General features: G+C 47.0%; 1 protein-coding gene across 10 annotated transcripts in view; it reads left to right on the top strand.

Moving 5' to 3' along the window:
• HDAC4 (histone deacetylase 4) overlaps window positions 1-14,040 on the top strand; it is a 182,519-nt gene that overhangs the window by 68,307 nt on the left and 100,172 nt on the right. For all 10 annotated transcript variants that reach the window (XM_071418104.1, XM_071418105.1, XM_071418095.1 and 7 more), the window contains one exon: window positions 3,749-3,820. In XM_071418104.1, coding sequence (XP_071274205.1) covers window positions 3,749-3,820 — 72 coding nt within the window. The remainder of the gene's footprint in view (window positions 1-3,748; window positions 3,821-14,040) is intronic.

The raw sequence follows: 14,040 nt of genomic DNA on the forward strand, positions 1-14,040 counted from the left end.
CCTGTGCTGAACGGTCAGGGGTGGAGATTTTGTATTCCTCAGCCAGCCTGTTTTAGCTGCCTGGTATCCCAAGGCTCCAAGGGCAGTGCATGATCTGGTTTTTAAATTCAGCCAAACACTCGAGCAGAGCCACCCACGGACCCTCCCCAGATCCTGCCAGGAAGTAAGGCAGAGAAATCCTGTTTGCACATTGTCCTTCCCCCCAGCCCAGCTCGGGTACAACATGCAGGGTGCTTTTTATAGCATGCTGTACTGTGGGTACTGAGAGCAAGGGGAAAGAAACCCCACGTTCCTGTGCCTGGAAGAGATTCATGGAATTGCTGTGGGCTGACACGTGTAATGGAGACAGCACAGAGCTGCTGGGCGCTGCCAGGACCAGCCAGGAGCTCCTGTGTGCTGCAGCCTGGGCCTCTCTGCCAGCAGCCTGATGGAAAGGGATGAGGCTTGTGCTGGCTTGTAGAATCCCAGAATGATTTGGGGCCTCAAAGCTCATCCCATTCCACCCCCTGCCACTGTCCCAGGCTGCTCCAAGCCCCATCCAGCCTGGCCTTGGGCACTGCCAGGGATCCAGGGGCAGCCACAGCTGCTCTGGGCACCCTGTGCCAGGGCCTGCCCACCCTCTGAGCAAATTCCCTGCCTGCTCAGAAGCCCCTGGTTGCTGTTGTTCAGTGAGGTGCTGTCCAGAATATTTAGGAGCAAAGGAAACAGAAGTTGGTCGAGTGGTCTCAAACTCACAGAAAACTGCCCATCCTGAGAAAAATCTCTGGGCCACTCTGTTGTCTTCCCTCCATGGAGAACAGGCTGATGCTGGCAAAACTAAGTTCTGCAGTCCCTCTGTCTCATTTTAAAAAAATCTTCTCTCTGAGGTTCCTCCTTGGTTGCCCACAATTCATCTTCAGGTGTTGAAGCTAAAGCTGTGGCCACCGAGGGATCACCTTCCACGTGCCCCTGCTGGCACATCCAGGAGGGAACTAGGATCCTCTGCATCCTCACTGAATGCAGAGTGCTTGGTTTTGGAAAATCCTTTGGCTTTTCCTTCTCCTGCCCTTGCTTGGCCAGGTGTTTCCCATTTGTACTTGTACTTTTTCCTATCATTATCACAGCAGGGAGGTTTTACTCCTTTGTCACTGCATCCCCCATCCTTTTTTTTTTTTTTAAGTTTTAATTCTGCATTTCAAGCTTCAAAGGGACAAATCTGAGTCAGTAATGCTGATTTTCTCTGCCTCTTGCTCCTGCCTTTCTCCCTGTCTCTCCTAAAGTTTTACTTCTACACCTCTGTAGAACTTCTCCTCTACTCTGGGTGTCCTTTAAAGATAATTTTTAGTTGCTCATTGCTATGCTCCAGGAATTCAGGTAGGCCAGGGTGATTTGCATCAGGTTGAAAGATCTGAATAAATGGAAAACTATTTAAATAACCTCTTCGTTCCCAGTTCTGCCCTGCATTTTTAAGCTCATCAGAGTTAATTATAGTCAGGCTGCTTGCAGTTTTCTTTAAGACCTCATTGAATGTTTCATCCTTCCATTTCTCTTCATTTCTTGTCTTTTTTAAGTGGAGAGGTTGGATTTCCTGGTCTTCATCTGGTTTGGTTTTGCCCTGGATGGACTTGATGATCTCAGAGGTCTTTTCCAGTCTTGAGAATTCTCTGGTTCTGCTGCTTCATCTTTTCTGAGGGTTTTTGTCTGACATGTTTCTGGTTTATTCTCGACTGAACTTATAAATGTTTTGTCCTTTGTTTTGCTATTTTCAACTTCTTTAAAAGCTGCAAACTCAGCTACTTCCAAACCTGTCCTGGCTATATTTTCTGAATAACTTTAAACAACTCTTTGGAACAGATTAAGATAAAAACCAAAGTGTTCAAGTTTCCATCAATGAATTATGGCTTCATCTTGTTAATTAATGACTAGAAATGCCCATCTGGAAACGAAGCTACACAAAATGTTCCCTGACTCGAGCCATGAATCAGCCAGGCTGGTGTCTGCTTCCCTCCAGGCTCTGTGGACAGAGCACTTTGTCGCAGAGTTTTGGGGAAATCATCAGACTGATTCACAGACAACCAATTGGAGAGGATGTTTCCTTGCCAAATCTGTTTAGTAGCTCAGGACCAATTTGGCCAGCAGAGAGCTGGGGAATATTTTGTAGCTTGTCTGGGCTGTCTCAGTACTCAAACCAAGGCTTGTGAGGAGAGTCAAACCCTGACTGCATGGCTTGACCTCTTTGCAGTGCTCCAGCAGCTCCATGTGCTGAGGGAGGACTCCAGAGATTTAGAGCTTTATTTATTTATTTTCTAAAAATTTTATGGAGCTTTATTTGCACAGTGAAGACAGAACCTTAGTCTTCGATAGCTTGGTTTTGCTTCAAGTGTTTCAGGTGTCAGTGCTTTAAAAGATGTTCCTGAATGTTCTGCTGCGATTAATCTAATCCTCATTTTGAAACAAAGATTGAAAGCATTGGTTTGTGGGTATCATATATTTTTAATGAGTGGAAAAATGAATGCACTTTATTTCTTACAATTAAACAAGTCTTAAAAATCCCCCAAATTGATCTGGATTTGTTTCACAGAGCACCTGGGTGCTGCTACAGGGCTCTGTTTTGTCCATGGGTTCTTCTCCTATGAAGGAACATCTTTATCTGAAACTGCCCAGCAGAGAAGCTGAGAATACTCTGCTCCCCAGGAAAACTGGGAATTTTCCTGGGCTGTGCTCTCCACTGACTCTGGAGTGCCTGATGGCTTGATCATATTTTAAATAGTGATGTTTTGCTCTTCCCCTTCTGTCTGGGTATGGTCACTGGAGGTGAACTCAGGCAAGACATGGAGAAGTCCCCAGCTGTGCTTTCTCTCCAGAAAAACAGAGAAAGCAGGGAGAAGAAAACAAATATTAACATTTTTCTAACACTGTCCTTTGCCTGAGTGAGATGGGGTGGCTTCTTTGATGTCTCCAGACAGGGTTTGGCTTGATCCTATCAGAGCTGCAGCACAGAAAGGGGTTGGAGGGGAAAAGTGAGACAGACTGGCAAAGGTGGAACAAATAGGTTTGAGATAAATTTTCTGTATCCCAGGGTTCGTAATTACACTGAAAACATAATTTAGCATTTTTTGCTTTGGCTTTTCTGGGAGAGGAATGGGTGACTAGAAACTCAGGTGTGGCAGTCTCCAACACTGGTTAACTCTACCTGGATGCAAGATACAATCTTGGAAATATTTTAAATAGGGAACTGCTTCAGCAAGATGGATTTGTGCATCTCATTTACAAAGTATGTTTTTAATGCCTTTCTGAAATCTAAACTTATGCAAAATGGGGCTTGTTATGCATGTCTCTGCATTTTAATCTCCTGCAGTGATTTGTCAGTTTTCCTTAACATCTCCCTGGCATATTCCAGCCATTCCTCAACTTTGCTCCGTGGGGCTGAGTGTCTGTCTTAGCTCAGTTCCCCCAGCAAGGAAGGAGTCACAGTTGTCTCTGGTAAGGTCTGTGAGCTGACATGCCTATTTCCTCAGCCTGGGATCAGCACCAGTCGTGGACTTAAAGACCAGGAAGCCCTGAGTGTAATTTGGGATAGAGTCTTCTTTATTTTCTGCTTTAGCTGTCCTGGGAATGTTCTCATTTCCATTGATTTGTGCTCCTTGTGTTTCTGCTCTGCATCGATAATTGGTTGCTGATTTTTTTTTCCTGCTTGGAATGGCTAAAAATAGCTCAGCTACCCAAAGTGTTGATGTGATTTTATTTTCTTTTTCCCTCCTCTTTCCAGATGGGCTTTCTGGCAGAGACCAGCCAGTGGAGCTGTTGAATCCACCTCGAGTGAACCACATGCCCAGCTCTGGTAAGGAAAAAACCTCCTATTAAAGCTCATTCCTGTTCTGGGGGGGTGCAGGAAAAGGCTCTGCAGCTCTGCCTTGTGAGTAGGAGAGCAGAATGCAAATGCAGAGTGCTGGAACAGAGTCTGTTAGGACTTGCACACCTCTGCTTTCCCAGGCTGGGAGAGTGGGATTTGGGAATGGAGCACAGCAGCCCTGGGACTCTTGCAGGGGGCTGAGGGGAGCCCAGCCTGGTGGGAGATGCTTGGTTTGCCTTTGAAGGGAGAGGACAGGAGAACAAAGCAGCATCTGAAGGAGTCCCTTCCCAGCCCAGAAGGAGCTTTTGGAGCTGCTGCTCTCATTAGGGAGAAGGAACAAGGAGCCAAGGCTGGGCTGATCAAAGTGTGCCACGCTGGGCTCTGGGCTGTTTGCTGTTCTGCCTCTCCTAATGATCCTGCCACGGCCTCTCCTGGGGCTTGTCCTCCTCCTCCTCATCCTGGCTGCTCCTTGCCCAGCTGGGAGAGCTCTTAGAGCTCAGGGCTGCAGCTCCACAAGTGATGGAAACCAAAGTTCTGCTCCCAGTAGATGGAATTCTGGGGGAAACAATCTGCTGCTGGCTTTTATGTTTCCCCCTTCTCTCTCCCTGGTACAAGCAGATATTCTTACCAGGGGTGATAGGATATAGCAAACATTATCTACTCTTGCAGGGAGCAGCTCAGATCTTCCAAACCCCCAACTTTCCCTTCTCTGTTGCCTTCCAAAATGCCCTCAGGCCCTTTTCTATTAAGGATGAGATCCTGCAGAAGATCTGAGCACTTCTGGTAATGCCAGTTGGAAAGATGTAAACGAAGTTTATTCAAAACAACTTTGGTACACTGGGAGGGGGAGAACAAAAGTGGGCTGTGACCTAACCTAGATTTTTGTGGACTTGAATGCCTGTTTGGAGAAGGAAACCTTCAAGGAGGTACAGTTGTTGCATTGGGGAGAAAAAGGAAGAGATGGTTGTTTACCAGGCACGGGCATTTGGCTTTGGATCCTGAGAAATCCCTTTCTCCCCTCTGTGTGCTCCCAAACGTGTCTGTCAGGTAAGGGAGGTTCTATTTTCCTAACCCTCAGAGGGATTCTCATTTTAAAGTCACTGTGCTAGCACAGGTCAACTTTCAGGTTTTCCTGTGCACCTCAGTCGTGAGCCAGGCTGGGTTTTGTGGCTCTGTGGATCATGGGCCAGCATTGCGGAGGGGATGGGTTTGAATCTTCTATCCCTTTATTTTGGGGTTGGTTTTGTTTGCTGGTTAAGTTTAATGTTTCCTTTTGAGGTATTTCAGGCCAAAGGCTGGTGCTGGTTGAGGGCTTGGGGAACTTGATGGTAGAGTCTGTTCTGGCTGCTTTTCCCCAGGTGAAATGAGGCTGTTTGATGGAGCCAAGCAGGATTTAGGGAGTTCTTGCTGTTTGGACTCCATTTTGAGTGTTTTTAATAACTCACCTTTGTGCTTTTGAGGGAAAAATAAGGCAGAGATCCCTGGGGAGCTGTGCTGGTGTGAAGTGGGTGGGATGAGAGATGGGCAGCGCCTCTTTGGCAAATGGTTCTCCCAGTAATTGAGCTGTGGGAATGGAATTCAGGCTGGGAGAGCTGGGGGTGCTCACCTGGAGAGGAGAAAGCTCCAAGGAGAGCTCAGAGTTCCTAAAGGGGCTCCAGGAGAGCTGGAGAGGGACTGGGGACAAGGGATGGAGGGACAGGACACAGGGAATGGCTCCCACTGCCAGAGGGCAGGCATGGATGGGAGATTGGGAATTAGGAATTGTTCCCTGGGAGGGTGGGGAGGGGCTGGGATGGAATTCCCAGAGCAGCTGTGGCTGCCCCTGGATCCCTGGCAGTGCCCAAGGCCAGGCTGGACATTGGGGCTTGGAGCATCCTGGGACAGTGGAAGGTGTCCCTGCCATGGCAGGGGTGGAATGGGATGACCTTGAAGATCCCTTCCCACTGAACCTATTCTGGGATTGCCATATCTGGCTTTTATCATTCTTGTCTTCAGGAGTTTGCTGCAGATCTTTCTGAGAGAAGAGAGGAGAAGTAGCAGCAAGCATTGCTCTGGAAAAACAAGTTGTGTGTGGGATTGTCGGGTGGTGTTCCAAGGCTCAGGCATGACTGAAATCATGGTGTTAAAAACAGCATAAGGAAAAAAAAAATTGCTTGATTGTGTCTTGGGATATTTTGTTTAAAAAATTCTCCTGCCCTGCTCAGGGTAAGGTTGAATAAACTTGAGTGGTCGATGAGCTTTTATGCTGCATTTCTATTTCAGATAAAATCACTGCGGTGTGCTCATAGGAAACCAAAATGTTTTTCTCTTCACCACGAACCAAGTGAAGGAGAGGTTTGACCCTTGTTAGTTGTTTTTCTCTGATGTGAAATGGTGAGAAAGTTCTAAAAATCCTCCTTGAAATGCAGAGCATTTCAACTGCAAACCAAGAAATACTTACAGCAATTTTATGAAATGGTTTTTAGGAGTGAATTTGCTTGAATAGAACTGAGTTCAGTCATCAGCAGTGAACATTATTTCTATCTTCTTTTCTGTATAAATGAAGGATTAATTGGAGGAAGGGAAACATTTTCCCTTTTCACAGACATATCACCTGTAATTGGTGCTCTGAATTTCTGAGGTGCTCACAGAGATGCAAGGAGACCAAGCCCACCCCCTGCTCTGGAGTGCAAAAATCATCCTTGGAGAGCTCTGCCTGTTCTGCCTTGGGCTCCTGAGGAATAAATTAACTTTATTGAGCAACCTTGCTTCCCTTAATTCTTTATTTTTTTATTAATAATCAGAGCCTGGTGAGGCCCTGGTACAGATTTCCCAGGGAAGCTGTGGCAGCCCCTGGATCCCTGGAAGTGTCCAAGGCCAAGCTGGATGGGGCTTGGAGCAGCCTGGGATAGTGGGAGGTGTCCCTGCCTTTGGAAAGGAGCTGGAAAGGGATGAGGTCCCTTCCAACACAGAGCATTAAGTGGGAGATTTCAGCTCCCTGCTGCTTTTTCTCCATGCTAGATCTGGTTATTCACTCTCACTTCCACAGTCATTCACAAAAATAATAATGTTGATGTATGTAGGAATAAATGGTTTGTATGAGCCTCTGGACTAGTATTGTCCCTTGGTTTTGCAGTCAGAGGTTAATCCCTGTCTGTGAGGGAATAATGTGAGGTTTTGTCGTGCCCCAGAAGTAGCTACCCCTCAGAAAGGCTTTCCTTTAGTCTTAAAAATATCCTGATATATAATATGGATCTGTACATGAAGCCCAGGATGGGGGAGAAACCCATCCAAACCCCCCAAATTCTCATCAAAAGTGAGCTCTGGGAAAAATCATTTTGATGTTACAACATACACTGAGCATGTTCAACCCTGTCCTCTTGTGAGGTTATGGCAAAGCTGCTGCTCCTGTGGCCAGCCTTGGTGTGACAGTTTTGCCACCATTTAGATGCTCTGGTAGAAGATAAGATTCCCAGAGCAGCTGTGGCTGCCCCTGGAGCCCTGGAAGTGTCCAAGGCCAGGCTTGGAGCAGCGTGGGACAGTGGGAGGTGTCCCTGCCCATGGCAGGGAATGGCTTTGAGTCCCTTCCCACCCAGACCATTCCATGATTCCAAAGTAGCAGAGAAACTGCAGCTTAAAGCCTTGAGAGTTAAAATCAGCTCAAGGTTATATTTCCTGCAGTACTTATGATTTATTAGTATTTGTCTTTAATTTCCAGCCCTGAGCTAAATAGACAAACCATGGCCCATGCAGTGACAATCTAAGGAATGTTTCACCAGCTGGAGGAAAGCTCCAGAGCCATTCCCCAGCAGGGAGAGCCCTGACAGCCCTTCAGCCAGCTCCCCCATTTCCACAGAGGATTTGCTGAATTGTTGTGCTGCTGTGAGAAGCCCTTTGCAGTCAGTAAATTTGGGGTTATTTCTGCAGGAGAGGGGAGGGAACTGCCACATCTAGAGCAGAGGAGCAGGGAAGTTCAAGCTTCAGAACCTCTTTTCTGGACTAATGGTGTTCCCCAGGCTCATGTTCTGTTGGTCATGGGATGATTTAATGTCCTTCTAACTCTGCTTTAGCACTCTGTGCATGTGCAGGGCTGTATGGAAGAGGGATGAGTTTTTTGGCCACCTCTGTCTCAGCTTCAGCATCCATATTCCACATGGAATTAAACCCCTCCTCTAGCCAAGCTGGGAATCAGAGAACCACAGACTTGTTTGGGTTGGAAAGCACCTTAAAACCCATCTTGTGCCATGGGCAAGGACACCTTCCACTATCCCAGGTTGCTCCTAGCCCTGTCCAACCTGGCCTTGGGACCTTCCAGGGATGGGCAGTCCTGAACTGACCTGATGCTGGAGGCCAGAATGTGAATATCCTGATCCCTGTGGGTTGGAAAGAGCAGGAGCCCACAGCTCCTCATCTCTGCTTTGTTGTCTCTTGTCTCAGAAAATGTATTTATCTGTCATGATTTATCTGTCTCCTTTCTTACCCATGAGGAAATGGTTATCAATTGGAAGAGCTGGCATGAATTATAAATGATTATCCCTCTTTTAACAGCTGAAAGCAGCACTTAAATGTGAAGCTCTTGAATACAGCACTGGTTTCCTGGATGAAAGGCAGGAAAGTTTGCTCTGCTGCAAGCCCCAACTTGCTGGTTTTCTTTCTTCTGCCCTCACCTTGCTTGGTTCATTAATTCACAGCGATCGGCTCTGGAATTCACTGGATTCCCTTAGTCCTGACTCTTCTCCAAGTGTTACTTTCAAAAATAAGAATTCTTACCCATTCCCAACCACAGGAAAGGTTGTTTTGTGCTTTTGAGTTATATAAAAGCAGGTGATGAAGGGAAGAGCCTTTGAATGCTAGAACTTTGTGAAGAAAGCTTAGGGAAGGAGGAGATGAGCAGGCGTGGAGGGGCTCCCTTGAATGGTTATTCAGGAATTTGTTCCCATTGCCTCTGGCTTTGCTGAAAATAACAGTACTGTGTGGTGAATGAAAAGTGATAAATGTTTCATGGAAATAGATCATGGATTGAGGCCTTCCTTGGGGAAAAAATTCCATGTGCCTCAGAGGGCATCTTGGTTGCCGTCTGTGTTTGCAGCCTGGGTGCTTTACCTGGCTTTGCAGCCTCAGAGAGGTAATTGGGGTGAAATCTCTGTTGTTTTGCTTTGATTTCATTCTCAGTCCCTTCACTTTCTGGAGGTGAGGCTCATCCTGGGCCTGCAGTTCCTCTTTTCCATCAGCTTCCCCGCACAGATGGTGCCAGCACTGGCTGCAGGATGAGGATGGACAGCCCCATTATTCCCAGGGGCTGGCTTTCCTTTTGCTGCCTGCCCTTTTCATGGCTGTGCCCTGCACTGCACAGCTCCCCAGGGAGCTTTCTGCCAAAATTAACTGGGCTAGTTTATTGCTGGAGGGGAAAGAGCAGCCACCTGCGCTCCCAGGATTTTAGGAATTCCTCTTCTAGCATGACACGCGTTTATCACGATCCTGGAGGCTCTTCCCCAGTGGATATTGATTTTCAGGGCTATATTTGGCTCTGCTTTTTCTTCAGGCAGTGGAGGGAATATCAGGTGAATGTTTTGTGCAGCGATGCCTAAAATACAGCAGCAGTCTCCAGATACTTCCCTGGGGAATTGCTGATGGTTCATTAAAGAGACCTTTGCTTGTTGCCCAGGGAAGCTGTGGATTCTCCATCCCTGGAAGTGTCCAAGGCCAGGTTGGAGGGGGCTTGGAGCAGCCTGGAATAGTGGAAGGTGTCCCTGCCCATGGCAGGGGGTGGAATGGGATGGGCTTTAGGGTCCCTTCCAACCCAAACCATTCCATGGTTCTGTGATTAAATATCTCTTCCTTTGGCTTAACTAATATCTTGTGATCTAAATCACTTAATCATCACTACTTTTCCATCTGTTTCTCATTCAAGGAATTGTGTCATATCAGATGATTCATTCATATTTGATTAGAGATTTCATTATAAGCTGGCCTGAAGTTTTTTATGATCTAATGAAAGGCTTTGGAATCACTGATTTGGAACTACAGTTGTAATATGCAGAATAAATCTACTGCACGTTTTGATGATATTTTTCCTGGGTACTTTTTAAAGCTCTGACAGTTCTTGCCAGTGAATTGTGTACATTGAATTTTTGAAAAAAGTTTCTGATGAAATGCAATGATCTTTTCCATTGGAGAGAAGAACTCCCAGTTACTATAGGACTTCTCCAAGTTGCACTGAATAACCAGTGAAATTTAAATGAAAACTTGCCTTTTTTGATCCATTTATAATCCTGCTTGTAGGCAGTCACACCTAATGATGTTAATGAAGCTCTTGAAGATCCTGAGTTGTCCTGCTTAAGTGACATATGGGAAGCTTTTTATTTTCACTGAGGACAGTCACCTACTGCCTGTGTGCAAATTGTTCCTCAGATGAAGTAAATTGCTACTTTTTTTTTTTTTCCAAAAACAGAGGAAATGATTGCAATAATGTATTTTTTAAAATATTGATGGGGCAGAGTTGGAGGTGTTTGCTGGGGAGTGATGGGACTGGGATGACACAGATCTGGCCAGGCGCAGGTGGCGGTTTGTCTGTCCCTCCCTTTCTGAGCCCCTCCTGTGACAAGCAGAGGGGATTTCTGTTTGTTCCCTGCTGGCAGGAGAGGCTGGGAGGGGCCCTGGGGCTCAGCAGCGGCTTTGGGAAGGTGTTTGTGACGCACTGAGGGGCAAAGGGAGGGCAGCCAGCTCCTGCCCGTGCCCAGCAGTCCTGGGAGCTGCTGTGCCTGTCACTTAGGGGCACCTGCCTTGGGGTGCCATTAGGGTGCATCTGAGGGGTATTGCTGCTAAAACTCAGCTCAGAGAGTGGCAGGAGTTCCCTGCACACACTGTGCTGGTTCCCTTCACCAAGGTGGCTGGCTGAGCCCTGAGCTCCAGCAGCACCCACTTGAGTGGGTCCCTGCAGGGCTCAGGAGTCACAGCATCCAGCAGCACTCTGAGTGGATGGATCCCTGCAGGATTCAGGAATCCCATCATCCAGCAGCACTCTGAGTGGATGGATCCCTGCAGGATTCAGGAGTCACAGCATCCAGCAGCACTCTGAGTGGATCCCTGCAGGATTCAGGAATCCCATCATCCAGCAGCACTCTGAGTGGATGGATCCCTGCAGGATTCAGGAATCCCATCATCCAGCAGCACTCTGAGTGGATGGATCCCTGCAGGATTCAGGAGTCACAGCATCCAGCAGCACTCTGAGTGGATGGATCCCTGCAGGATTCAGGAATCCCATCATCCAGCAGCACTCTGAGTGGATGGATCCCTGCAGGATTCAGGAGTCACAGCATCCAGCAGCACTCTGAGTGGATCCCTGCAGGATTCAGGAATCCCAGCATCCAGCAGCACTCTGAGTGGATCCCTGCAGGATTCAGGAGTCCCAGCATCCAGCAGCACTCTGAGTGGATGGATCCCTGCAGGACTCAGGAATCCCAGCATCCAGCAGCACTCTGAGTGGATGGATCCCTGCAGGATTCAGGAATCCCAGCATCCAGCAGCACTCTGAGTGGATGGATCCCTGCAGGATTCAGGAGTCACAACATCCAGCAGCACTCTGAGTGGATGGATCCCTGCAGGACTCGGGAGTCACAGCATCCCAGGAGCCTTTGGATTGGGAGGGATCTCAAAGCTCATCCCATCCCAGCCCTGCCATGGGTAGGGACACCTTCCTCTATCCCAGGCTGCTCCAAGCCCCCAAGTCCAACCCTTGGGCACTGCCAGGGATGCAGGGGCAGACAGAGATTCTCTGGGAATTCCATCCCAGCCCCTCCCCACCCTCCCAGAGAGGATTTTCTCCCCAGTATCCCATCTGACCCTGCCCCTCCTTCTGCTTAATGGCTTTGTAGTGGGATCAGGGTCTTGGGAGCAGCTCCCAGCTCTGTCCCTGGAGCTCAGCCAGGCCATGGTGTCCAGGCTGCCACTCCAGTGGAACTGTGTATGTGTGAGTGCATTTAACCTCACAAATCATGTTTTGGGCTTCAAAGCCAGCTCAGATGTTCCAGAGGGAACAGCTCCTTGTCTCCCTGTCCTGCCTTTTGATAGTCTGTAGGATCTGAAAAGCTGCCAGCTTTTCCTTCTGGGAAACACCAGGCCTGACCTTCAACCAAAGGGAGGGCAAATCCAAGTGTTGTGCTGGCAAAGTACAACTGGAATATTATAAAAAAAATACCCCTAACCACAACCTACCATGTTTGGAGGTACCAAACTTTTTTATAGATGGAAAAAATAAAATTCCTTTCACATTCCATGTAAATCCCTGATACAGGGATTTGTATATACTTATATATGTACAGATATGTATATATATTTGTATTATGCTTGTATAATCCCTGTCCCAGGGATTTATCATGTCTTGAATTAATGCTAAACAAAACTCAGATCCCTCTCCCCCATCCCTGTAACAGAGCCTCTAAAGCCTCAGGAGTTCAAAGCCCATTTGGTTAGGAGATAACACTGTGGAAAAGGCAGAAGGAAAGGCTGGTACTAAAAAATAAGTAAATAGATTTAAAATAAAAAAAATATCTTTTGGGACCTTGAGGACTTTACCTTGGTGACCCCATGCTGGCACGGAGTAATCCTTAAAATTGCAGAGAAGGAAATTCTAGAATTTTCTGGAGTTTCCTTTCCAGGATGGCAGGGCAGGGAAAGGTTTGACTTCTGTTTGGGCTCTGGACACACGACCTGGCCATGTCCCAAGGCTGATCAGGGATGGGAGTGACACAGGGAAGGTGCTGGCTGTGTTGACACGAGTATCAGGTGTCCTGGGTGAGCAGCCAGGAAACTTCATCTGATTCCATGTGCAGCCAGACGTGCAGCGTGTCCCTGAGGAGCTGCTCCCCCTCTGTCTGTGCTGCAGGGCATTGGGGAGCCACCAGGAACACTCCTCTTCCTCTTGCTTTGGGAACATGCTGCAGTAAAGCAGCTTCTTCATTCTCATTCTCATTTTGTTCATTCATTCATCTTCAGTTTCTTCATGCAGAAAAGCCAATTCTTTATTCACAAAGCTGATATTTATAGGAAATATGAGAAGGCACTGTGTTAGACCTAACTGGCTAACAATGCACTGACACTCAGTTTATTGGTCTGTAAATGGCCAGGGTGTGTGTCTGTCAAATCTCTCTATTTTTGGTTAGTTCACATATTTTGTTCACTGATTCCCATGGGACACATTTCTTGTTTATTACAGGTGCAAATGGTTCTCTTGCCAGAATACCTTGTTGTGCTAACTGCTTTCATTCTTATGGTTTTTCACAGGGCAGTCACAAGCTAACTGCTAGCTTAGCTGGAGTAGCAGGGCCTAAACCATATTTTATAAGGCCTTTTTTTTATATCTCTACCTGTATGCAACAGGAGCACGTGCATTAATCCACCCTGAAGGGGATTTCAGTCATTCAAGACCCCATTCCCCCCTCCCTTTCCCAAATACTTACAGGTGTCAGCTTTTCACTGTCAGGGTCGATAATGTGGGGTTTACTCATATCCCAAACCCCCCATATTTGTTGGATAATCTCTTTTTTCTCTTTAGTTCCAGCAGAAATTGCATTCCTGGGCACAGAGGGGGAGCTTTGGAATGGTGCTGCTGTTTGCTGGGTTGGAAGAGGCTCCTTGCAGCAGAGAAGTGGAAAATGCAGTTACTTGGCAGCTTGTCTCTGTACATCACCAAGCCCCACCAAGTTCCTGCAGCTTGTAAATACTCATATACTCAAATATTCATGGACTTTTGCCAAAAGGCTTAACAGTGTATACTATTCCACGTTGTCTGTATGCTTCTCCTTTGTGTTTTAGTTTCATTATTTCTTCCGTGTTATTTGGAAATCGTTTGGGCTTCAATGCAGAGATTTGGCTACGTGTTCTAACAAAGTTCCTGCTGCTGGTCAGGTTGCTGGTGCAGGAACTACACCAGAGTTCTGTTCCACAAGAGAAAAATGGCTTTTTAAGTGAGGTGCATGAGGGGACAGACAAATGAAAGTTACAGGTGATTTAAAAATCACCATAATATGAAGACAAATTCTAGTCATTTCAAAGCAGCTTTAGCTAGGGTTTGAGACATGAGTCTCAAACTTTTAGCTAGGGTTTGAGTCCTGGAGCATGGTGGATATGAGGTTTTTGTGCAGTTTAGAATGCACTTTACTCTTTATCCCACAAAAGATGTTCTTGCACAGGATGAGAATTTCAGCTTCTGAGGAGCTGTTACATAATTC

This window comes from Agelaius tricolor, unplaced genomic scaffold (assembly GCF_023055355.1).
Source record: "Agelaius tricolor isolate 1412-34295 unplaced genomic scaffold, bAgeTri1.0.p SCAF_75, whole genome shotgun sequence".
NCBI classification, from domain to species: Eukaryota; Metazoa; Chordata; class Aves; order Passeriformes; family Icteridae; genus Agelaius; species Agelaius tricolor.